We start from the raw sequence: 23888 nt of genomic DNA, 5'->3' as shown, positions 1-23888 counted from the left end.
TCTATAATGTTGGGGACCTTTGGGGAGGCTGAGATGGATCATCTGCTCAGCATGTGTGGCTGAAGGTTGGTAAGAATGTTTCACCCTTAACTATTGCACAGGTGTTTGGGGCTCTTCCATCATTAAGGATGGGGATATTTGTTGAGCATCCACCTCCATTGAGTTTATAATTGCCCACCACCATTTGTGGCTGGATGTGACAGAGCTTAGATCGGATCCATTGGTTGTGAGATAGTGAAGATCTGTCTATCACTTGTTGCTTATACTGTTTAGCAAGAATTCCTGCTCAGTAGCTTCACGACATGCACCTCTTTTTCAGACATGCCTGATGCTGCTCCTGGCATGCCCTCCTGCACTCTGCATTGAGCCAGGATTGACCCCTGGCTTGATGATAGTAGTTGAGTGGGGGATACGCTGGACTTTGAGGTTGCAGTTTGTGCTGGAGTTCAGTTCTCCTGTTGTTGATAGCTCACAGTGCCTCATGGATAACCAGTCTTACTTTACTCAATCTGTTCAAAGTCTGTCCCATTTAGCGCATTGATAGTGCCACCCCCATGGTAGAGGTTATTCTCAAGGTGGGAAGATGGGACATCTTCACAAGGACTGTGCTTTGGTCACTCTTACTAACACTGTCATGGATATATGCATCTGCAGTCGATAGATTGGAAAGGGTGAGGGCAAGTGTGTTTTTCCTCTTGTTGGTTCACTCACCATTTGCCACAGATCCAGTCTAGCAGCCATGACCTTTAGGACCTCAATCAGCAATGCTGTTGCTGAGCCTCTTTTGGTGATGGACACTGGAACCCCGCCCCCACCCAGATTATAGTTTGCACCCTTGCCAACCTCAGTGTTTCCTTCAGTTGTTGTTCAACATGGAGGAATACTGATTCATCAGCTGAGGAGAGAGACAATGTGGCAACCAGCAGGAGGATTCCTATCCCAGGAGAGTTTTAAGAAAATTTGTAGCTCATGTTGAGGTTCTGGATGTAGGTTTGCTCACTGAGCTACAAGGTTCATTTTCAGACGTTTCATCACCATTCTAGGTAACATCATCAGTGAGGCTCTGGACAAAGATTAACCTGGAGCCATGAGACTTCACACGGTCCAGAGACAGTGTTGAGGATTCCCAGGGCAATCAGCGCAACTCTCTCCGTACTGTGTACCAGACTTCTAATCAATTTTTTAGAATTCCAGATATATTTTATTGAATTCCATGGCAGTATCCAAATGTAGCCCCCTCCCCCAATCCATTCACTGAATTTCTGGAATAATGGTCCAGTAATAATACCATTTGGTCATTGCCTCCCCTATTGTCTGATACCATCTGTTACATTTAGGGGCTTAATTGTTTCAGTTCCTTAATACAGAAAATCAGACACTTGTGAGGAATTTTCAAATAGCATCTGATGCATTAGCTAATTGTATAAAAAAGAGCAGGCAAATGTGACCATTGAGGATGATTCACTCACATCAAGGAACAATTAGACATTGGTACAGAGTGTGTCAATCTCTTTAAAGTTGTGCAGGCAGCAGCCTGTTCTCTGAGCAAACTGTTCCCGAACTCTCTCTTGGGTGTTTCCTCAATCCTTGTGGAAGCTTTTTACTTTTCACTCATCAGGACATTCACAAGAAATATAAAAGAGTAACATCTTTTTTTTACTGTCTCAGAAGAGTGTGATGATTGGTGGGCACATGGAATTGTTATCAGTGAAAATGCACTGATAATGATGATTGACTATTAACTGCCAAGATTTGTTTATATTTATCCCAAGCAAATTGACAATGATTCGATGGGATATTGCATTGTAAAATGAATAAAATAATAGCTATCACCTCTTCTTTAAAGTAAAAGAATGCACAGTGCAGATGCATTTGCTTTCTATCAGCAAATAGAGTGGTGGCTGTGTGGAATGCTCTGCCCCAGAAGGCAGTGGAGGCCCAGTCTCTGGATTCGTTTAAGAAAGAGTTGGATAGAGCTCTCAAGGATAGTGAAATCAAGGGTTATGGAGATAAGTCAGGAACAGGATACTGATTGAGGATGATCAGCCATGATCATAATGAATGGTGGTGCAGGCTTGAAGGGCAGAATGGCCTACTCCTACACCTATTGTCTATTGTCTATTGATATATGTCAATATATGTCAATTCTCATGTGGACATCGACACCACACTGTATGTGGAACTGAACAATTTAAAATTAGTTGTCAGAGATGTTCTTTGTACATGTAGAATTATTTGGCAAATGTGCAGTTGTGGAATCACATGTAATGTTAGATACAATTTTTTGATGTTTGCAAGCCTGTCCTGGTCTGGACAGTCAGTACATTGCCTGTTGCAAACAGCTGAAGGGATTTGCTATTTCATATGATCCACCATATGTCATAGAGTCATAGAGTCATAGAGTCATAGAGATGTATAACACAGAAACAGACCCTTCGGTCCAACTGATCCATGCTGACCAGATTTCCTAAACTAATCTAGTCCCACTTGCCAGCACTTGGTCCATATCCTTTTAAACCCTTCCTATGCATATACCCATCCAGATACCTTTTAAATATTGTAATTGTACCAACCTCCATCACCTCCTCTGGCAGCTAATTGTATACACACACCACACTCTGTGTGAAAATGTTACCCCTTAAGTCCCTTTTAAATTTTCCTCTCTCAGCCTAAACGAAAGGTATCGGACCCAGCACCAATCCTTGTGGACTCCACTGGTCACCGGCCTCCAGTCTGAAAAACAAACTGCCAACCACTATCCTCTGTCTTCTACCTTCAAGCCAGTTTGTATCCAAATGGCTAGTTCCCCCTGCATTCCATGAGATCCAACCTTGCTAACTAGTCTGCCATGAGGTACCTTGTTGAATGCCTTACTGAGATCCATTTAGATCACGTCCACCATTCTGCCCTCATCAATCCTCTTTGTTACTTCTTTGAAAAACTCAATACTACATACTTAGTATGACACCAACATTGTAATTCATATTCCACATGATTTATTTGTGTAAGAACTCTTTCAGAAAACCATTTTTTGACTTGATGGTAGCATCCTTCTCGTGATGTTTCTCATGAAGTCTGCTCTCTACACAAGAGGAGAACCTTTCTGTTGGTGAGTGTCCTACTCAGTAAGTTCAACATTTTCCAGGGCCAGTGTAAATATAGAAGTTAGCATCAAATGGTCTGAAGACAAATTTGGGATCTGTCCTCACATGTAAGCAGATAAATTCACTTTTCTTATAAAATGCCCATGGGAGCATTTAACTTGGGAAGTATCTGCTCTCAGAGGAGGGCACTCATTGAGTTCAAGGAAAATGAAAATTGCATTCACTGTGACACCAACCCACTGCCAGGTTATAGTCAGGGTAGTCCTTGCTGCACCATTCAGTTTGAGGACTAGAAGTGGAGTTGGAGGTAACAACACAAATCATTGAAGAATTTCTCAAAATAGGGTTGTGCTTCATAGATGAAATGACATTGCAAAGTAAGAAGAAGAAATGGTCATCACAAATCCACATGAATAGATTTTCTAACATTTAACATTAGCATAAATTGCCATTTCAGATTCTGGTGGATTCTCTGTTGTTGAAGAGACTACATTGTCCTCTGGAATTTGGCTTTGAACCAGGGCATTTCCCCTGTTAGCTGGATAACTTGATGTCTCACCATTCCGTGCTGATGACTTCTTTTGAAAGTGTAAATCTGCATAAATGACTCCATTTGTAGTATTCTTGAAATGGACAGTTCCTTCACTCTGTCTTGACCTGCTTTGACTGTGAATACTTGAATATACAATGTTCTCTTCTGCTCCTACCGTTTGCTAAAACAAAAACACAAAGTTTGAATTCATTTTTGATTACTGGTGATTTGTGTTACTATGAAGGGAAATCTATTTTTGGATTATCATAAATTAATTGACAAACTGTTACAAGTTTTATAAGTTATCCAGCGATGAAACAAACAAACAATTCGGTCTGGTAAGTTCATCAACACAAACCTGCTCACATTAACCTTCATCTAAAACAATGGTATGTACATTCAGTCCTTTCCAGCTCGTGTGCTGATGTGAAGTGGCAGTTAGGCAGTTAGGCAGTGTGGCAGTCAGTGTAGATGCCAGCATATATATTCACAAAGGGATACACTGACAGACTAAGTGAATGGGCAACATTGTGACAGGTGGAGTTCAATGTCAGCAAGTGTGAGGTTATCCATTTTGGAATGAGAAAGGATCGATCAGGATGCTTTCTGGATGACATGAAGGTAAATATAATGAAGTTAAATATAATATAAAAGAAAGCTGGGAGTTCAAAGACCTTTAAAATGTCAAGTAAATCATCAATGAAGCTAACAGAATGCTGACCTTTATGTCTAGGGTGGCACAGTGGCTCAGTAGTTAGCACTGTTGCCTCTCAGCGCCAGGAACATGGGTGCGATTCCCACCTCAGGCAACTGTCTGTGTGGAATTAGACACCTTCTCCCTGTGCCTGTGTGAGTTTCCTTCCAAAGTCTAAAGATGTGCAGGCCAGGTGAATTGGCCATTCTAAATTGTCCATAGTGTAAGCTGCATTAGTCAGAGGGAAATGAGTCTGGGTGGATTCCTCTTTGGAGGGTTAGTGTGGACTTGCTGGACCAAAGGGCTGGTTTCCACATTGGAGGGAATCTAACTTTATTTGGAGGACAAGGATGCAGAAGAATAGGAAGGGTTTGGAGGGATATGGGCCAGGTGCTGGAAGGTGGGACTAGATTGCGTTGGGATATCTGGTCAGCATGGACAGGTTGGACCAAAGGGTCTGTTTCCATGCTGTACGTCTCTATGACTCCATAAGTTGTGCAGCACTTATACAAAATCATGATTAGTTCCCACTTGGAGTACTCTGAGCAGATCTTGGCACTCCACCTCAGGAAGGCTATTTTGGTGTTGGAGGGAGTACAACGCAGGTTTACAAGAACATGACCAAGAATTTTGGGGTTAAGTTATGAGGAGGTTTACAGAAATTTATGCCTGTTTTCTTTCAAATTTAGAAGGGTAGGTGGTTTTCTGATTGAAATCTCAGGTTATTAAAAGGACAAAACTGGGTAGATAAAGATTAACTGATTCCACTGGTTTCTTGAACTAATAGGGATTAGATTAGATTCCCTACAATGTAGGGATAGGCCCTTCGGCCCAACAAGTCCACACCAACCCTCCGAAGAGTAACCCACCCAGACGCATTCCCCTCTGACTAATGCATCTAACACTATGGGGCAATTTAGCATGGCCAATTCACCTGGCCTGCACATCTTTAGACTGTGGGAGGAAATAGGGCACCCAGAGGAAACCCGCGCAGACACGGGAAAAATGTACAAACACCACACAGGTAGGTGTCCGAGGCTGGAATCAAACCTGGGCCTCTAGTGCTTTGAGGCAGCAATGCTAACCACTGAGCCACTGTGCCACCCTTAATCTGAGAATTAGGGCCAGACCATTTGGGAGAGATATTCAAAATCACTTCTACATACAAAGGATGGTGGATATTTGGAATTCTGATTGAAGAAGCCCAAGTGAAGGACGAAAACATGCAACTCATACAAAGAGGAGTGTGTTGTCATGGTGACTAGTGGAAGTAGATATTGGGGGAAAATACCATGAGGATTGATAGTATTTTCTTTTCCTTAATGTTTTTCTGTTTTTCTATGATTACATTGAACCCTACAAAAACAGATACAAATGCAGGTTGAAAAGTGTCAGCAAATACAAAGTCATGATTAAGTGCTTAACTAAGTCTAATTTTTAATTGTAAAGATGACTCAAATTCTTTTTATGCCCATCAATTAGAATGTTCAAAGTTTCACCAAACTAAGCTAGTTCAGTCAAGTAGCATGGACACTTCGAAGCAGAATCTCGAGAAAGACAAGAGACAAAAGAATGAGAAGCTTCTGTTGTTTGGGTTAGTTGGAGATGGGTCGGGGGGGATGTTGGTAAAAACAATGACTGCAGATGCTGGAAACCAGATTCTGGATTAGTGGTGCTGGAAGAGCACAGCAGTTCAGGCAGCATCCAAATAGCTTCGAAATCGACATTTCGGGCAAAAGCCCTTCATCAGGAATAAAGGCAGTGAGCCTGAAGCGTGGAGAGATAAGCTAGAGGAGGGTGGAGGTGGGGAGAAAGCAGCATAGAGTACAATGGGTGAGTGGGGGAGGAGATGAAGGTGATAGGTCAGGGAAGAGAGGGTGGAGTGGATAGGTGGAAAAGAAGATAGGCAGGTAGGACAAGTCCGGACAAGTCATGGGGACAGTGCTGAGCTGGAAGTTTAGAACCAGGGTGAGGTGGGGGAAGGGGAAATGAGGAAACTGTTGAAGTCCACATTGATGCCCTGGGGTTGAAGTGTTCCGAGGCGAAAGATGAGACGTTCTCCCTCCAGGCGTCTGGTGGTGAGGGAACGGCGGTGAAGGAGGCCCAGGACCTCCATGTCCTCGGCAGAGTGGGAGGGGGAGTTGAAATGTTGGGCCACGGGGCGGTTTGGTTGATTGGTGCGGGTGTTCCGGAGATGTTCCCTAAAGCGTTCTGCTAGGAGGCGCCCAGTCTCCCCATTGTAGAGGAGACCGCATCGGGAGCAACGGATACAATAAATGATATTAGTGGATGTGCAAGTAAAACTTTGATGGATGTGGAAGGCTCCTTTAGGGCCTTGGATAGAGGTGAGGGAGGAGGTGTGGGAGCAGGTTTTACAGTTCCTGCGGTAGCAGGGGAAAGTGCCAGGATTGGAGGGTGGGTTGTTTGGGGGCGTGGACTTGACCAGGTAGTCACGGAGGGAACAGTCTTTGCGGAAGGCGGAAAGGGGTGGGGAGGGAAATATATCCCTGGTAGTGGGGTCTGTTTGGAGGTGGCGGAAATGTCGGCGGATGATTTGATTTGTGCGAAGGTTTGTAGGGTGGAAGGTGAGCACCAGGGGCGTTCTGTCCTTGTTACGGTTGGAGGGGTGGGGTCTGAGGGCGGAGGTGCGGGATGTGGACGAGATGCGTTGGAAGGCATCTTTAACCACGTGGGAAGGGAATTTGCGGTCTCTAAAGAAGGAGGCCATCTGTTGTGTTCTGTGGTGGAACTGGTCCTCCTGGGAACAGATCCGGCGGAGGCGGAGGAATTGGGAATACGGGATGGCATTTTTGCAAGAGGTAGGGTGGAAAGAGGTGTAATCCAGGTAGCTGTGGGAGTCGGTGGGTTTGTAAAAAATGTCAGTGTCAAGTCGGTCATCATTAATAGAGATGGAGAGGTCCAGGAAGGGGAGGGAGGTGTCAGAGATGGTCCAGGTAAATTTAAGGTCAGGGTGGAATGTGTTGGTGAAGTTGATGAATTGCTCATCCTCCTCGCGGGAGCACGAGGTGGCGCCAATGCAGTCATCAATGTAGCGGAGGAAGAGGTGGGGAGTGGTGCCGGTGTAATTACGGAAGATCAACTGCTATATGTAGCCAACAAAGAGACAGGCATAGCTGGGGCCCATACGTGTGCCCATGGCTACCCCTTTGGTTTGGAGGAAGTGGGATGATTCAAAGGAGAAATTGTTAAGGGTGAGGACCAGTTCAGCGAAACGAATGAGAGTGTCGGTGGAAGGGTACTGTTGGGGGGGATGTTGGTGTTGAGTGTCAGCAGGGACCAGGTGTTCTGATTGGCCTGTTTCTATGCATAGTTCATTATGTTAATTTATGATTATTATTCAAAATATTCAAACTTGATCTCCTTACCTGATTCTCAAAAGCATTATCCGTTCCAGCACCTACACCATCTTTACCTGAAAAATTACAAGAGGAATGATGGATATTTGTAAAAAGGCGACACTGATGACATGCTGCAGCCTGACATTGATTTGTTCTCTTCTTCTTCTTCAATTCTGTGCGTGAAGGCATTCAGGTTACTTAACTTGTTTGGCTGCTGTGTTATGAACACCCTTCCTTTCCATCAAGTCTCAGAGTGGGATTTGAACTCAGGATTTCTTGTGGAGACAGGGATGGTATTATTGCACTACAAGACCTCCAATTCATCACCATACGAAGGCAAATAAGATTTTATATTTTGTTGCGAAGGGATTAGTGTAACATATGGGGAAGCAGTGAATCCATGTGCCGTGCTGTTTGTAGTATTGGGCTCCATGAAGGGCCCACTTATCCTTGGGTTCACCATTCTGGATGGAAATTGTTTTACATGGAGGGCTTGAGTAGGATGAGCTTATATTCCCTGGCGTTTTGATGATTGAAAAGTAACAGTCTAAAATTCTTAAGGGACTTAGAATCATAGAATCTATGATTTCTGCAGTGGGGAAACAGGCCATTTGACCCATTGAGTCCACACTAACCCTCCGAAGACCATCCCACCCAGACCCATACACCCTTCTCTATTACTGTATCTCCGAAAATCCCATGGGTAATCCACCCAGCCTGCACATCCCTGGACAATTTAACATGACCAACCCACTGAACCTGCACATCTTTGAACTGGAGGAGGAAGCTGGAGCACCCGGAGAAAACCCATACGGACAGGGACAACGTGGAAATTCCGCACCATCTGTTACCCAAGGCTGGATCAAACCTGGGTCTCTAGTGCTGTGTGAGGCAGCAGTGCTAACAACTGAGCCACCGTGCCATACTTAACAGGCAAAATGTTGATAAAATGTTCCTTTTGGCTGGGGATTCTGGATCACAGTGTCATAGTCTCAGAATAAAGGGTTGGCCAAATTAGGACTGAGATTGGGAGAAACGTATTCACACAAAGTTGACTGAAACGTCAAAAGCCTCTCATTAAAAACAATGACTGCAGATGCTGGAAATCAGATTCTGGATTAGTGATGCTGGAAAAGCACAGCAGTTCAGGTAGCATCCAAGGAGCAGTAAAATCGACGTTTCGGGCAAAAGCCCTTCATCAGGAATACAGGCAGAGTGCCTGAAGGGTGGAGAGATAAATGAGAGGAAGGTGGGGGTGGGGAAAAATGGAATAGAGTACAATGGGTGAGTGGGGGAGGGGATGAAGGTGATAGGTCAGGGAGGAGGATGGAGTGGATAGGTGGAAAAGAAGATAGGCAGGTAGGACAATTCCGGACAAGTCATGGGGACAGTGCTGAGCTGGAAGTTTGGAACTGGGGTGAGGTGGGGGAAGGGGAAATGAGGAAACTGCTGAAGTCCACATTGATGCCCTGGGGTTGAAGTGTTCCGAGGCAGAAGATGAGGCGTTCTTCCTCCAGGCGTCGGGTGGTGAGGGAGCGGCGGTGAAGGAGGCCCAGGACCTGAATGTCCTCGGCAGAGTGGGAGGGGGAGTTGAAATGTTGGGCCACAGAGCGGTGTGGTTGATTGGTGTGGGTGTCCCAGAGATGTTCCCTAAAGTGCTCTGCTAGGAGGCATCCAGTCTCCCCATTGTAGAGGAGACCGCATCGGGAGCAACGGATATAATAAATGATATTGGTGGATGTGCAGATAAATGTTCAGAAGCCTCTCCCCAGACAGTTGTGAACACTCAGATACTGGGTATATTGAAAGCAGAGACCAATAGACCGTTGGGAACTTGGGGAGTTTAGGCATTCATAGGAAAAGACCCGCTCACTGAAAGATTTCCCCTTAAATAAACAGAAATAAGTAGAGAAAGAATCATCTTGGTCTTAACAGAGATCTACTTGACAGTAAACTAAACGTCATTAGATTTTATAAAATAAAGAACTGCAGATGCTGGAGATCTGGAAAATACCTGAGGTTGCTGGAGAAGCTGAGCGGGTCTGGCAAATGAGGATATACTGGACCCCAAATGTTAACTCTGCTTTCTTCCCACAAATGCTGGCAAACCTGCTGAGTTTTCCATCAGATTTTACCCTGAAAAGATCCTACAGAGAATCCAGAACCAAACTGGGCAATCAGGCAATATTGGGCATCTGACTCTCCATCTAATTCTCTTAAAGAGGAAGTACTGCTCCTGAATTTGACTGCAACTGATTACTATTGGGTCAAATGGGAGAAATTCCACTTATGAAGGCCTCAATACTTGCAATTGTAATGTACATGTTTCAAAAATACATTACATCAAGGTCTATCTAAATTTCAATTGACCAAATCACTTCCTGTCATTCACTTCTGTCGGTCTAAACCACTGTAGACTTCTCCTTCCTCCAGACTCCACCTCTTGTTAGCGAGAAACATTAATTATTATTCTACTAGGTTATATCCATCTGCACCAGAACGTGGAACAAGTTACTCCAATTTATTAATTAATGTTTGCTATTTACAATGAATTACAATTCATATAGCAAGCAATTGACATTTCATGAAATGATTAAGGAGAAAGCGACACTTACCCTTCTTGACTTGCCTCAGATATGAAAGCAGAGAAACAGCAAAAGCAATGATCATGGCCCCCAGTGCACCGACCACAATGTAAACCAGACTGTGATACAGAGAACAGGAAAGGGTCAGTGTGTGTTCACAATTGGTTCTTGGGCACTTGTTTAAAGAAAGGAGGCTTTAACATTTATATAGCACCTTTCATGACCTTTGAATGGCCTTCAGCATTTTACAATTAAGGAAGTACTTTGAATGTTTGATAGTGTCTGAAACAGGAAATGAAGTGCATAATATCTATGGAGAAAAATCTCAGAAGTAGCAATGAGATATAACCAAATAAATATTGGCCAGATCTTTCGGGGAACTGCTTATCTGTTTTCTCCAAACATCGGTTCTGACTTGCTGCATGAATTCACCACTGTCTTTTCTGTCGATATTTCACTTCTCATTTCCATTGTGATTGATCTTTTGTTTCTTTTTACTCTGTTGCCACCGTCGTAAATTCAAATGCTCAATTCCTCAGTGTTTATAACAGACGACAATTTCTGATCCTTACTGTCAGCAGCTTGAGCAAATAGCGTGGAAATGTGAAGTGAATTCTGCAAAATGAGTATGTACATCACAAATGAAAATGGAAAGATCTCCTTCGAGCATTGACTTAACATGACACAAGGTCCGGCTGCCACCAGATAAACACCCAGTTGTTCCACCATTGGCTGACTGTGAAAATAGGACTCACTATCTCCATGGACTTCAGTAAGACATTTGATAAGGTTCCACATGGTAGGCCAATGGAGAAAGTGAAGTCGCGTGGGATCCAGGGTGTACTAGCTAGATAGATAAAGAACTGGCTGGTCAACAGGTGACTGAGAGTAGTAGTGGAAGGGAATTTCTCAGAATGGTGAACTGTGACCAGTGGTGTTCCACAGGGATGTGTGCTGGGATCACTGTTGTTTGTGATATACATAAATGATCTGGAGGAATGTACTGGTGGTCTGATTAGCAAGTTTGCAGATGGCACTAAGATTGCTGGAGTAGCAAATAGTGAGGGGGAATACAGATAGATTGGAAAGTTGGGCAGGGAAATGTCAGATGAAGTTCAATCTGGGCAAATGTGAGGTGATGCGTTTTTGAAGATCCAATTCAAGAGCAAACTATACGCTAAATGGAAAAGTCCTGGGGAAAATTGATGTACAGAGGGATCTGGATGTTCAAGTCCATTGTATTCTGAAGATGACAATGCAGGTCAATAGAGTGGCCACGAAGGCATACAGCAAGGTTTCCTTCATTGGACGGTGTGTTGAGGACAAGAGTTGGCAGGTCATGTTACAGTTGTATAAGACTTTGGTTCAATCACATTTGGAATACTGCAAATAGTTCTGGTTGACACATTCCCAAAAGGATGTGAATGCTTTGGAGAGGGTGCAGAGGAGGTTTACCAGGATTTTGCCTGGAATGAAGGGTGCTAGCTATGAAGAGAAGTTGAGTAGATGAAGATTATTTTCATTAGAAAGATGGAGGTTGATGGGGGACCTGATTGAGGTCGATAAAATCATGAGAGGGTATAGACTGGGTGGATAGCAAGAAGGTTTTTCCCAGCATGGGGGACTCAGTTACTAAGAGGGCATGAGTTCAAGGTGAGAGGGGAAAAGTTTAAGGGAGATATGCGTGGAAAGTCCTTCATGCAGAGGGTGGTGCGTGCTGGAACGCGTTGCCAGCAGAGGTGGTAGAGGTGGGCATGATAGTGTCATGTAAGATGTACCTAGACAGATACATGAATGGGCAGGGAGCAAAGGGGTACACACCCTTAGAAAATAGGTGGCAGGTTTAGATAGAGGATCTGGATCAATGCAGGCTTGTAGGGCCGAAGAGCCTGTTCTTGTGCTGTAATTTTCTTTGTTCTTTGTTCATCTTAGACAGAGTCATAGATAGAGCCATAGAATCATACAGCATGGAAACAGACCTTCAGGCCAACTCATGCACACTGACCAGACATCCCGAGTTGCGTTTGCCAGCATTTGGCCCATATCGCTCTAAACCCTTCCTATTCATATATCCATCCAGATGCCTTTTAAAGTGATCATTGTACCCACCTCCACTACTTCCTCTGACAGAGTGTTCTGTACCTGCACTGTCCTTTACATGAAAATGTTGCCCCTTAGATCCTTGTTAAATCTTTCCTCTTTCACCATAAACCTACATCCTCCAGTTTTGGACTCCCCCACCCTCGGAAATAGTCTGTAGCTATTCATGTATACATGCCCCTCATGACTTTATAATCCTCTGTAATATTATCCCTCAGCCTTCAAAGCTTCAAGGAAGAAAGCCCCAGCCTATTCAACTCCCCTTCTAACTCAAACCCTCCAACATCAGCAACATCCTTGTGAATCTTTTCTGCATCCGCTCACGTTTAACAAACCCTCCCTGTCGACAAACTATGGCAACGTCAACATCTGGGGAATCTATTTCAAATATCTTGTCACCATTACTCATAATCACCTAATGTCTTGTACCAGCCAAAAGGACGCATCAAATACCATCATGTGGACAGACTGCCTCAAAATAATATTCCATTCTGCCTTGATTATATATTTTTGTTTCTTTGATGGAAGTGTGTACAATTGCAACATTTAAAAGGCATCTGATGAGTATATGAATAGGAAGGGTTTCGAGGGATATGGGCCAAATGCTGGTAAATAGGACTAGGTCAGATTGGGATGTCTGGTCAGCACAGACGAGTTGGACGAAAGGATCTGCCTCTGTGCTGTATGAGTCTATGACTCTATCTATGACTCTGCACTATAAGGTACCTGGTATCTCCTACACCACATTGAGAATACCATCAAGAAGAAGGCCTCCTCACTGCAACTTTGAACAAAGTTGCAGTGTGCTCCTCCCAAGTGAGACCAAGGTTGAGCAGATTTATTAACACACAGCGAAAAATTTCCCTCAGTACCACACCAGGGTGGAAAAGGGCAAGGGAAATGTGACATTCACAGTCTTCCTGAAATCCAGTCAAGGTAGGAGTGATGTAATTGTGATGAATAATGGATCTGAGGGCCAACAACCTGCAGCTGGTTTCCTCTTGTTCTTGTTTCCAACACAAATATCACAATTTGTTCAAAAGCTAATGCCACAGCCTGATGTCAATCCAGCTCCACTTCCATTCTGAGAGTTATATCGTGAAATAGTAAATGATTTCCATCCCGAATAACAAAACATTGTTCAAGAGGATTTAATCTATCACATGGAAGTCATCAAACACTAACGTTGAGAGAGTCGTACCTTATATCAAATTGAGACGTGACTTTTGAATTTGTAGTTGTCGATGATACTGTTAAAATTTTATAACAGTAATCAGCTTCTATTTAAACAAAGGAATAACATTCAGATTAACCTTTTTATACTATTGTTAACCAAAAGAGCAACATTGTCAGATTGGGAGAAACGCCTGCCTGATATAATGGATTTGGAAAGTATAATCTCAGTGTAATGTCCACCCCCTCACCAGCCGGGTGTTCCCACTGTGACCTGTCAGTGACCCATCTTTCATGATCATTTCTAATTGTTTCCCATATCTCACAGATGGGAGACAGCATTACCTACTGAGCCTGTTAAAGGACTCCAATCCCGACATCCCCTTTGTGTCCTGAGCAAACACATAAATCCAGCCAGGGAACTGGCCCTTCTCATCACTCGAGGAGGTGATGACCAAGTGGTGTTATTGCTAGACTATTAATCCAGAGAGGTGAAAGTGAGTAGTGCAGATGCTGGAGATCAGAGTCAAGATTAGAGTGGTGCTGGAAAAGCACAGAACATTAGGCAGCATCCTTGATGGTGGGCTCTTGCTCAAAACGTCGATTTTCCTGCTCCTCAGATATGCTGCCTGACCTGCTGTGCTGTTCCAGTACACCACTCTAATCTTGACTATTACTCCAGAAACCCAGCAATGTCTTGGGGAGCTATATTGATCCCTGCCATGCAAATAGTGGAATTTGAATTTTAGCTGCACACTGTATGTGAAGGGAAATATTAGACCAGGAATTATTGCCATCAGTGTCAGTGAACAAATCGCCAATAATCATTGAATATTCCTCTGTTCAGATCGTATTGCTAGTCTCCAAGGCTCCCCACATCCATTGAGCCTGGATTGAGAGGTGCTGGAAAAGCACAACAGGTCAGGCAGCATCCGAGGAGCAGGAAAATCGATGTTTCAGGCAAAAGCCCTCACATCCATTGAACCTGCAGGTAAGTGCCTCAGATGTGATTCAGGTCATTCATTTAATTCAAAATCTCACAATAAATTGTGCTGATCCTGCATCTTTCACAACCTCAGCACATCTTTAAATCCTACACAACCCACAAAGCTCTTCCCTTTATTGTAATCCTGATTGTGACGTGGGGAAACAGAAGCTAATTTGCATACAAGAGAAATTCCCACAAATGTTATCACCAGATAATCTGCTCTCTGTCATCTTAACTGAGGGGTGCAGTTGATGAAATACTGAGTGAATTTTCCTGTTCTTCCTTGAATTGTATCAGCTGAAGGATGTCATGGTCTGTAGTATAACATCCCAACAGTCCCTCCAGTAATAGAGCACTGTTCCAGGGTCAGACAACATCGAATTTAATCTGGGAAGGGTCATTTGAATTCACAGCCCACTGATATCAGAAATCAAGTTGTACAAATGTAGTTTATGGGTAAATTTTTGTTTACCTGCTGCTGACACTGATCTTCTCTGAAGCTAAAGCATGTGTCCATTGTCAATAACTGGAGTAGGTAAGGATATATATACAGCTGCACTTCTCTTTTAGTCCGATTATTCTAATGTTTCTCACTGAAAGCAACAGTGATGAAACAGTTCCTGCTGTTTAAACTGTTACATTCAAAGATGGTAAAGGCATCCTTAACTCAGAACCAAGTCTTTGCTCCATTTTGATTCTGATACAGTCAGTTTCTAGTCAATGTAAATCTGAGATTTCTATTTGTAATTTGAGATGATGCAATGTTACAGTAAAGAAGAAGGAAGTTTAGAGCAGAAGAAGGGTGACTGGATCTGAAAGTTTAAATCTATTTTCTCTCCACAGAAGCTGCCAGAACTGCTGAGTTTCTCCAGCAATTTCCGTTTTTGTTTCAGATTTTCAATATCTACAGTTCTTTGATTTTATTAGCATACTTTCACTTCCCTTTTAAACGCCATTATTAACTCTGTTTCTAACACATATTCCAGCCAGCAATCAATGTTACAAAGAATATTTACATCAGGGCCAGGGTTTGAGCATAAAATTGAATGCTGTCACTCCAGTGCGTTGGTGAGAGTGCTGCAGGGTTGGCAGTGCTACCTTTTTGGTAAGATGTTAAACTGAAACTCCATCTGCCAACTCTGATCAATGTCAATGATCCAGGGCACTATCTTGAAGAAGAATAGTGCAGTTACTCCAGTATCTGGATAATATTTATCCCCCAATTAAAGATGTCATCTCGTGATTTTCACATTGTCGTTTGTGGAAGTTGTCTCTGGACAGATTGATTATTGCACTTCCTGCATTGCAGGAGTGAGGAAACTTCAACAAGCAATGGCTGAAAATGCTTTAGATGTCCAGAGATTGTGCTCAGTCACTTCCATTTTAGATAAATTCTTTGACACTCTCTCCTGACATCCATCCCAAATGAGAATGCAGGAGCTGGAAGTCAAAACACCTATTTCAGCTATTGAAAACTCATCAATTTGATGACATTTTATTTTTCTGGGATTACTGGAATTTCTGTAAAGTTTATCCATGTTTTTGGGACATTGTATAATCTTATCCTTATTCAACTGAATTGTCTTTTTCAGATCTATTGAAAAACTAGATGGAGTAAATTTGGCCAGATCCAATTTTTTCAGACTGACTGCATGAACATAATCAGCAACTAATTTGTGAGAAATTTATATTTTGACAATTACATTGTTTGTTTACAGTGTAACTTACCACTGGTGCTGATTTGTGCCAGATAACTGCAGTTCTCCCCTGGTCTGTGTGTGACTGACACATTAACCATTTCACTGGATTTTTCTCCTTGAGTATTTGAGGCTGTGCAGTAATATTGATGACGTTGCTGTTTGAAGAATTGACAATGTAGATCCAGTTTACTGGTGTTAGAGATCTTTGAATCTTGAGATGGGGTCCTTTCACACCATGTGTAGTGAATGGGAAGGGATCCCTGGACAGATTCACAGAAGATTGACACCGAGCTCCCAAAACATGAGGCATTTGGTGGAGATGATAAAAATCTAAGTTCAGGAACAGACACTGGTTCTGGGGAAAAGAAGCAGATATTCAGATACCACCCGAACAGCATTCAAATACTTTCTTCTTTCTAACATTTCTAAACTTCTATATCTAGTCCAGGGCTTTTATGTTGCAATATCCTCAACATATCTACCTCTCTATATCTCTCCGGGCTCCAAGTAAAGTGATTTACCATGTCTACTATTACAGGCAGTTCTCCTATAATGCTATACTTGTGTTCCAGTGAAACCTCGCTGAATATAAATAGTGGGGCCTATGGGAAAAGTGGGGTTAGGGCAGACAGGCAAAAAATATCACTCAAGGTCGCTCAAAAATCACCCAAACATCTAAGGCAAAGTATAGCACAGCCTGAATGAAGGTTGAAATCATATTTATTAATGAGACAAAAGTAAATTTAACACAGTACATGTAAAAATGTCTGAAAGCTGCTCTTGTGCAGTCCCTCTCACAGAAAGTTGCCCTGTCATCAGCTGATATCAGCACATGTGCAGGACAGTGCGGAGACTTTGGCGCGGACATTGCTGTATATGCAGAACGAATCATGCAAACCCATCCTCACTGGAAATGTACAGGTGATAAAGGAGGTAAGCGTTCTTGAAAATACCATTCCCTAATTCTTCAGCAACGTTATAGTCAAATCGCGCTGCCGAAGAGCACATTATCCCAGAACTACCTGTATATCAGAACTTAGGAGAACTCTAAATCAGGACAAATGCAATGGTATTGATCATGTGTCAACATGGAAATCAGAGCCAATATTTTCTCTCAGTAGCAGATCAAAGACTTTAACTGGTCATTGTTTGATTTGCAAATGGAAAGCTGTCGGAGAGAAACTTACAAAAATGAAATAAAATGAGACAATAAATTAGCAGATTTTTGTTACAAGCTTTCTGGCCTTAAACACAGAGTTTAAATATGCTTTGTCTGGCTTCACTGTCGCTGAAAAGGACATTTTAACTAAAAAATTCAGAAGGAAGTGGCAGTTTGTGTTTCTGGGATTCTGGAATATAGACATGCTGGGTAGCTGGATGTTGTGTCAGATTTACTGTCTACTTCAATGTCCCGGAGCCAATGTCTTTAAGCTATAAGTCAGTTGGGTTTCCTGTTTCTACTGACTAAAATCCCATTCAACGTTCGTCAGCCTGTTCTGTTGGAGTGAATGGGTGTGGAGTTACATTTCTCCTTTATCTCTGCGTCAAGAGAATAATCGAAACACATTGGTGACCAGACACATCCTTAGCACAGTTCCTGGGAGAAGCTAACTAGAGTCTCTTTGTGGGCTACAATTTCTGCATGTGTTCACCAGAAAGCGTGTAGTGTTTCAGTGATTGTCCTTCATGTTAGCTGAAGCAGTAATGCATACTTAATCTAAGTTGATCCTGATTGACTCACAAGTGGCAATTGTGTATCTTAGATGCAACGCAACGAGCTATTCCTTGATGTGTAATAATCCAATCGGCTGTTTGATCAAATCAAACTGATATTCTACTGAAGACAGTATGAGGCTATTCTTCCTGAGTGATATCAATGGGCTTGAATAATATCAGCAAAGAGGTTGGTGGCAGAAAATCTCCTTAAAAGGTCTCTGAGTGACCTTATTACAGCACATCTCAGAGCCCCATCCCTCTCTCTCTGCACTGACACCATGTCCCAGGCTGAAACCTGGTCCTTCCCCTTCAGGGGACTTGCTCAGGTCCGAGTGGTGCCCACTGCTGCTGAGGGACCAAAAGTCACATCCCCATTCACTTCCCTCTGTACTCAGTGTTAAATGACTGCAGGCAGCCATTGAGAATGGAGGTGTAAACTCTCACAATGTTTTAGCTGGTGGGGGACCAAGGAGGATAAGAACGACAGTACTCCATTTCATCAAATTTGATGTTTTTAGATCAGTCGTTTTGACCACAAGGTTCCAATTCTTTTTACAAAACATTGAGCTACCTGCCCCCCCCCCCCATGCAAAACCCTGCCCCCCCCCCCCCCCCCCCCAATGCAAAACCCTGTCACTGCTGCGGGGCATCAGGATACTGGAACTGTCATGTTCTCTCACAGATAAAACATTGATCATACATCTCAATGGGGAATAATCAATGATATCACTGAGAAATGTACCGTCAGATATTTGCAGCTCTACAGCAGACGCTGAAATGCGGCCAGATTGGTCAATACCACAGTTGTACCATCCTGCATCTTCTGAGCGAAGATCCTCCATAGTAACAGAAAATTTATTTTGTGTTGTGTTATCTGTGATCGACATCCTTCCTCGTTGCCCATGATGTTCACTTGATTTTACTAAAACAGAGCACTGGCGCATCCAAAGTTTCACAGACCATCGTGACCATTTGCCATAGAGACAATCTATTGTGATCGCTCTTCCCAAAACACCTGTTATTTTATTTTTCGCCGGCACTACACCTGAACCTGAAAAGACAATGAATTAATCAGACAGAAAATAGCTTCTCAATACAGGCAGATACTTTTAATATGAGTTACCACTGAGTACAGAGGAATCCTTCCACTGCATCTACTCAGGCAGTTTGTGATGAAATCCATCTAATTGTACCAGAGAGTTCAGCATTGTCTGAGAAATGTAACATCCAGTGTGCACTCATTTGCAAAGCTTTTTCACAGCAACATTCAATTCTGCTCAGCAACAGGGTTTGTATAAAATAGCCTCAAGATGGGGTGTTTTGAAGTATTTTTAATTGGTCACTCAGCACAGTTTCAGGGTCACTGAAGAGGAGTTCAAAAAATTACAGACAGGGACTGAAGGTCACTGAATTTTGAAAGAGACAGAGAGTAGACTCCTTCATCAAAGCACGGTTATTAGTAATGTAGTCTTGCAGACAATGCAACAGAATTGCTTGGGTTCCGCAAAGGGGACTATGAGGGAAGTTCAAGGGCAGTTGTATAAGGCTAGGCTGTGTTGGATATGGCCATCAGTGATCTGGAGTAACTCTGAAGGATGCATTAGGCTGAGACCTTCATGGATAACACATGCAATGGTGTCACCACAACACAGGTAGAGGGGGCACTGACAGAAAGGGAATGGGAGACCACCCAGACAGAGTGAAAACACGAGGCAGGGAGTGCAGGAATACATTGAGGCTGTCTTCCTTTCTCACAGATTTTCCCTTTTGAATACAGCTGGGGGAGATGTGTTCTCAGGTGAATGCAGCATCCATAGCACCAGGAGTGGTTCAGCTGCCTGATTGGGGGGAGAGAGGGATTTAGACTTTTGAGGCCTTGGGTCCAATTCTGGAGAAGATGGAATCTGTCCAAGCTCGACAGGTCATGAACCAGCAGGATCAAGACCAATACTCTCCAAGGGGCATTTGCTAGTTCTGTGAGAAGACAGTAAGCTAGGGTGGCAGGGCACCATGATGATGGATCATCACCTCATGTCACCTATGGATATCATAGGATGAATCATAAAATCCTGCAGTGTGGCAACAGGCCATTTGGCCCAACAAGTCCATACTGACCATCCAAAGTGCAACCCACCCCGAACCATTCTCCTACCCCTATTACTCTACTTCCCCCTGACTAATCCACTCAACATACACATCCTTGAACACTTTGGGCTGTTTAACATGGTCAGTTCACCTAACCTGCACATCTTTGGTTTGTGGGAAGATACCCGAACACCCTGAGGAAACCCATGCAGACACGGGGAGAATGTACAAACCCCAACACAGTCAGTCCCCCGAAACTGGAATCACACCCGGGTCTCTGGTTCTGTGAGGCAGCAGTTCTAACCACTGAGCCACCATGACTCCCATTTCCTATTTTTAAAGTATTTTCAACAAGTGCAGCTGTATTTCATTTAATCACTTATATATTGAACTTTACTTTCAATATTTGTTTTTAAAGACAACTGATCAAGCCAAAATTACCGCCTATGTGAATTCAGTGGATATGTGGAGAGAGATGCTGGAAATTTGTGCAAAACGGTGTGTCACATAAACTTCAAAAGGATTGACATAAAGGGAGAAACGCACAACAAGGCAAAATGTATTCAATCGGTGTGGTATGGGTTGGAAGACCATTGTTCTGGTCTTTTATTTCAGCAATGTTGGACATTTTAATTCTCCATTTTCTGAGAGTTTGTAACTAAAGCAGCTGTACCTAGGTACCTTTGTACCAAAGATGTCACTGTAAGTGGTGACATATAACCTTTTCACTGCACTCATTGAGTGTATGTAAAAATAAAGCTAATTCATTCCTTAAGCTAATTCACTCACTCATTCATTCCTTCATTCCTTGGAATTATCTCAGGGCTATGATCATGGTGGGAGAAATATCAGCAATCTGGCTGAGAGATCATTTTCTTGGTTTTCCCCTTTCAGTTATGCACATAGTCAGGAGTTAAAAGTGAAATTCAATCCTGCTCTCTCTCTCTGTGTCAGTGGTCAGATCTCCTGATCTGTGGATAGTGTGATGTGAAGGTCACAGTTTGGTGAACAGCCATTAAATATCCCTGCATTGTGGGAAAAGAATGAGGTTACACTCTTTCTTATTTTTTGCAAAGTTTGTGAAGGTTTGTAGCTCAGGTTGAGGTTTAGGGTGCAGGTTTGCTCGCTGAGCTGTAGGTTTGATATCCAGACGTTTCATTACCTGGCTAGGTAACCTCATCAGTGGCGACCTCCAAGTGAAGCAAAGCTGTTGTCTCCTGCTTTCTATTTATATGTTTGTCCTGGATGGGGTTCCTGGGGTTTGTGGTGATGTCATTTCCTGTTTGTTTTCTACAAAATTCCATGCAAGCACTGCCAGAAACACTACGTAGGACAAACAGGAAGAAAGTTAGCCACCAGGATACACTAACACCAGCTAGCCACAAAAAGACACGACCCTGTCTCCCTCGTAGCCCTACACACGGAGGACAAAAAAATACCATTTCGACTGGGACAACACATCTATCCTGGGTCAGGCTAAGCAAAGACATGCCAGAGAATTCCTAGAGGCCAGGCACTCCAACCATATCACCATAAACAAACACATAGCTCTGGATACCATCTATCAACCCCTCAGAAAACGAACAGGAAATGACATCACCACAAACCCCAGGAACCCCATCCAGAACAAACATATAAATAGAGAGCAGGAGACAACAGCTTCGCTTCACTTGGAGGTCGCCACTGATGATGTTACCTAACCAGGTAATGAAACATCTGGATATCAAACCTACAGCTCAGTGAGCAAACCTACACCCTAAACTCTTGCTTATTCTGAGTGCTGCCAGCCAGCATTTATCAAAACAAACCTGACAAATGAATTTCAATTAATCTGCTCAACACCAAGAATCTCAATCAACTGCTCAGTGCTCCAAGTAACACCCACTCTAATGTTCTATTATCCACTCTTTATGAACAACTCAGAGTCTCAACCTCTTTAATTAACTGTTATTACTTTCTTTAGACTCACTTCATACTCTCAATGGCTATAAATCAGTGTGATATTATTAATATTTCATTTGTTTAGTGAAGAGGAAACTCACTCAGTGTTTACTCAAGAAAACCCAGTTAAATTGACTCGTCTTCGAACATAAACACATTTGGTCTGGGAGAAAGGTAACCACAAAAGGAGAATACATTGTACTCTATTAATGCACAGATGAAATCAAAACAAACAAACTGTAGTTCTTGAAGCAGAAAGTATTATTTACCTCGGCTCCCAATCTGTGCCATGAAACTGCAGTTCCTCTCTGATCTGTGGACGATTGCCACTTCAACCATTTCACTGGATTTTTCTCCCTGAGTATTTGAGGCTATGCAGTAATATTGATGATATTGTTGTTTGATTAATTGACAATGTAGATCCAGTGTATTGCTCTCAGAAATCTTTGAACCTACAGATTGGGTCCTTTCGTACCATGTGTACCGAATGGGAAAGGATCCCTGGACAGACTCACAGGAGACAGAAACTAGGTTCTCAAAACACCAGATATTTGGTGTTAAAAATCTAATTACAGGAACAGACACAGGTTCTGTGGGAAAGAAACAAATGATCAGATACTCACTGAGGATCGGAAAATCAAATAATCTGTAAATTTCAACATTTTCATCCAAGTATTTTCTTGCTGGAATCTCAACAGAGCCATGCCAATAACAACTTAATATTGCATTAATTGAGAGATTAACAGACTGTAATTGATCCTCCAAAACACTTTAGAATATGTTTAAGTGATCACTTGAAGTGCCAGACCATACAAGGCTATGGGCAAAGTACTGGAACATGGGATCACGGTCGGTAGATGCTTCTTGACCAGCACGGACATGATGGGACAGAGGTTCTCTGCATCACGGTATTGTTCAATGAGGGAAGTAGACAGAGGGTGGGGAATTATAGACCAGTGTGCTTAGCCCACGTAATGGGGTAGATGCTTGAGTCTATTATCAAGGAAGGAATATGAAGGCATCTCGAAATAAATTGTCCCATGGGTTCATGAAGGTCAGGTCATGCTTCACAAATCTTTTGGAATTCTATGAAGACATTTCAATCAAGGTGGACAATGGGGACCCAGTGAATGTGGTGTACCTAGATTTCTAAAAGGCCATTGACAAAGTGCTACACATGAGGCTGCTGAATAAGATAAGGATGCATGCTGTTCAGGATAGACTATTAGTTTGGATCAAGGATTGGTTGACTGACAGGAAGCAAAGAGTGGGGATAAATGAGTGCTATTCTGGCTGGCAATCAGTGACTAGTGGTGTGCCTCAAGGACCACAATTATTTCCAATTTATGTCGATGATGAGGAGTCAGGGACCACATGTACAGTGTCAAAATTTGCCAGTGATACGAAGATGGGTGGCAGAGCAAAGTGTTCAGAGGACTGTGAAACTTTGCAGAGGAACTTGATACATTGAACCAGTGGGCAAAGATCTGGCAGATGGAATACAATGTTAGCCAATGTGAAGTCATACATATTGGTAGGAAAAATAGATTATTACATGAACTGAGAAGGAACTTCTTCACCCAGAGGATTGTTAGTCTATGGAATTCCTTGCCCAGGGGAGTAGTTGACACTACTTCAGTAATTCCTTTTAAAGCTAAGCTTTTTTAAAAATAAAGGAATTAAGGGATACGATGAAAATGTGGGTAAGTGGAGCTGAGTCCACGAAAAGACCAGCCATTATCTTATTGAGGGGGCGGAGCAGGTTCGAAGGGCCAGACGGCCTATTTCTGCACTTTGTTCTTATGTTGTTGTTGTTCTTAAAATTAGGAACATTATGAAAGAGAGAGGCACAAATTGGCTGAGCTGGATTGGAAGAAAGTGAGGACATGCTGATGTTCGAGATCAGAGTGG

At 42.9% G+C, this 23888-nt stretch overlaps 1 protein-coding gene across 1 annotated transcript in view; it reads right to left on the bottom strand.

Annotated features, from left to right (window-relative positions):
* Positions 1-3366: 3366 nt before the first annotated feature.
* LOC140467126 (polymeric immunoglobulin receptor-like) overlaps positions 3367-23888 on the bottom strand; it is a 44765-nt gene continuing 24243 nt past the window's right edge. Inside the window, exons 8-12 of the mRNA XM_072563193.1 lie at positions 22247-22567; positions 18694-19002; positions 16264-16590; positions 7717-7763; positions 3367-3817 (exon numbers count right to left, since the gene is read on the bottom strand). Coding sequence (XP_072419294.1) covers positions 3527-3817; positions 7717-7763; positions 16264-16590; positions 18694-19002; positions 22247-22567 — 1295 coding nt within the window. The 3' untranslated portion in view covers positions 3367-3526. The remainder of the gene's footprint in view (positions 3818-7716; positions 7764-16263; positions 16591-18693; positions 19003-22246; positions 22568-23888) is intronic.

This window comes from Chiloscyllium punctatum, chromosome 45 (genome assembly GCF_047496795.1).
Source record: "Chiloscyllium punctatum isolate Juve2018m chromosome 45, sChiPun1.3, whole genome shotgun sequence".
NCBI classification, from domain to species: domain Eukaryota; kingdom Metazoa; phylum Chordata; class Chondrichthyes; order Orectolobiformes; family Hemiscylliidae; genus Chiloscyllium; species Chiloscyllium punctatum.
This window is presented reverse-complemented; position numbering and strand designations above follow the sequence as displayed.